General features: G+C 34.4%; 1 protein-coding gene across 1 annotated transcript in view; it reads left to right on the top strand.

Annotated features, from left to right (window-relative positions):
* LOC133665136 (AP-1 complex subunit gamma-1-like) overlaps positions 1-2500 on the top strand; it is a 60631-nt gene that overhangs the window by 995 nt on the left and 57136 nt on the right. Inside the window, exon 2 of the mRNA XM_062070361.1 lies at positions 2003-2209. Coding sequence (XP_061926345.1) covers positions 2009-2209 — 201 coding nt within the window. The 5' untranslated portion in view covers positions 2003-2008. The remainder of the gene's footprint in view (positions 1-2002; positions 2210-2500) is intronic.

The following is a 2500-nucleotide window of genomic DNA, read 5'->3' as shown; positions in this document are numbered from 1 at the left end:
TATGAGTGTTTTGACGGTGGAACGGTTGAAATGGGTTGAAAAATGTGAAAGGAGAAGTTGAACATAAGAAGGGTGGAAATAACTTGCCAATAAACGGGAATTCCTGGAAATTTGTTGAATGTGGAAAAATGGTAGTTTGAATGTCCAGGATGAGTTGAAGATGGAATGGTTTGAATGTTGAAGAGTTTGAATTTCCAGGAAAGCGGGAATTTGGTTTGGAACTTGGGAAAGTGTTAGTTTGAATGTCCAGGATGAGTGGAATGTGTTGATGTTAGAATGGTTTGAATAGGTTGAAAAATGTGGGAATTGTGCAACTTGTAAAAATGTCCCATTCATTTCAATTGGAACTTCCTGGAAATTTGGGGAAAAGCGGGAATTTTTAGGAAAATGTTTAAAGACTTGAATGTTCTGAATGAGTTGGTGTTGGAATCTTTTAAATTGGTCGAGAAGTGTTTAAGGAGTAACATTTTTAATTGAGAAATGGTATTAAGGAATTCCAGGAATTTCGGGAAAACCGGGAATTTTTCCATTTCAAAAAACAACTTCATTTTTTTGGTCCTGATTAAGGGGAATGTTTTGACGGTGGAACGGTTGAAGTGGGTTGAAAAATGTGGGAGGAGTAGTCGCTAGAAAAAAGGGTCAAAAAAGGGTTTGGGAAAAAAAGGAATTCTGGGAATTCCTGGAATTCTTTTTAACTTGGAAAAATGATAGTTTGAATTTCCAGAATGGTGGAATGGTTTGAATAAGTTGAAAAATGTGGAAATGGTGGAAGTTTGAAAAAATGGCCAATTCATTTCGAATGGGAAAACCTGGAAATTTGGGAAATCTGGGAATTTTTGGAATTTTTCAAGGGAAATCCCGCGATTCCCGAATAGGCTGAACGGTTCGAAGTTGGAACGGTTTGAATTGGGTGAAAAATGTGGAAATGGTGGAAGTTTGAAAAATGGCTGATTCATTTTGAATGGGGAAAAAAAAAAAAAAAAAGGAATTTGGGGAAATCCTGGAATTTTTTTTTAATTGTTGAAGTAGCGCATATAATTCCCACACAAAAATAAATTGAAATGGTTGGTGTTGGAATTTTTTCGAGAAATCTTGAAGTAGTAACATGTTGAATTGAGAAATTGTATTACGGAATTCCTGGAATTTCGGGAAAACTGGGAATTTTTCCAGTTAAAAAAACAAGTTTTTTTTCCTGATTAAGAGGAATGTTTTGATGGTTGAATTGCGTTGAAAAATGTAGAAGGAGTAGTCGCCAGAAAAAAGGGTGGAAATAGCGCTTTGGAAAAGCAGGAATTCTGGAAAACCCAGGAATTTTTTTTTAACTTAGACAAATTATAGTTTCAATATCCAGAATGGTGGAATATGTTGAAGGTGGAATAGTTTGAATAGGTTGGAAAATGTGGAAATGGTGGAAGTTTGAAATATGGCCAATTCATTTTGAATGGGAAAAATGTCCCGGAAAACCTGGAATCTGGGAAATCTGAGAATTTTTGGAATTTGTCAAGGGAAAGCCCGCAATTCCCGAATATATATATATATATATATATATATATATATATATATATATATATATATATATATATATGTATATATATATATATATATATATATATATATATATATATATATATATATGTATATATATATATATGTATATATATATGTATATATATATATATATATATATATATATATATATATATATATATATATATGTATATATATATATATGTATATATATATATATGTATATATATATATATATATATATATATATATATATATATATATATATATATATATATATATATATATATATATATATATATATATATATATATATATATATATATATATATATATATGTATATATATATATATATATATATATATATATATATATAGGTAATAAAGATAACTACTAACATACCTATTATGCTTAGTAACAACACAATGGGTGTTGACTCCATGTGTTCTAATATGTGCTTATTTCCCCATGAAGGCAGCCATGTCGCCATCAATACAACTCCAGGAGATGATCCGGGCCATCAGGTCGGCCAGGACCCAGTGTGAGGAGCGGGGTGTCATCCAGAGGGAGTGCGCCGCCATCCGGGCCCAGTTCCGCCAATCTGACGGCGACAGTCGATCCCACAACCTGGCCAAGCTTCTCTACGTGCACATGCTGGGCTACCCCGCGCACTTTGGCCAGGTGAGAGGATCGGGGTTAGTCCCATGGTCAGAACTGAATAGTTGGACTGAAGAACATGAGTCTGGGATGTCAACGTTTCCCTAAGAACTGCAATCTATCTGTGGCCTGGTCCTGGTGTCAGAAGTTAGCCTGGTTGTGGTGTCAGAAGTTAGCCTGGTTGTGGTGTCAGAAGTTAGCCTGGTCGTGTTGTCAGAAGTTAGCCTGGTCGTGTTGTCAGAAGTTAGCCTGGTTGTGTTGTCAGAAGTTAGCCTGGTTGTGGTGTAATTGTTAGCCTGGTCGTGGTGTCAGAAG

Source organism: Entelurus aequoreus, linkage group LG14 (genome assembly GCF_033978785.1).
Source record: "Entelurus aequoreus isolate RoL-2023_Sb linkage group LG14, RoL_Eaeq_v1.1, whole genome shotgun sequence".
NCBI lineage: Eukaryota > Metazoa > Chordata > Actinopteri > Syngnathiformes > Syngnathidae > Entelurus > Entelurus aequoreus.
Note: the sequence above shows the minus strand (reverse complement) of the source record. Positions and strands in the feature narration are given on the sequence as shown.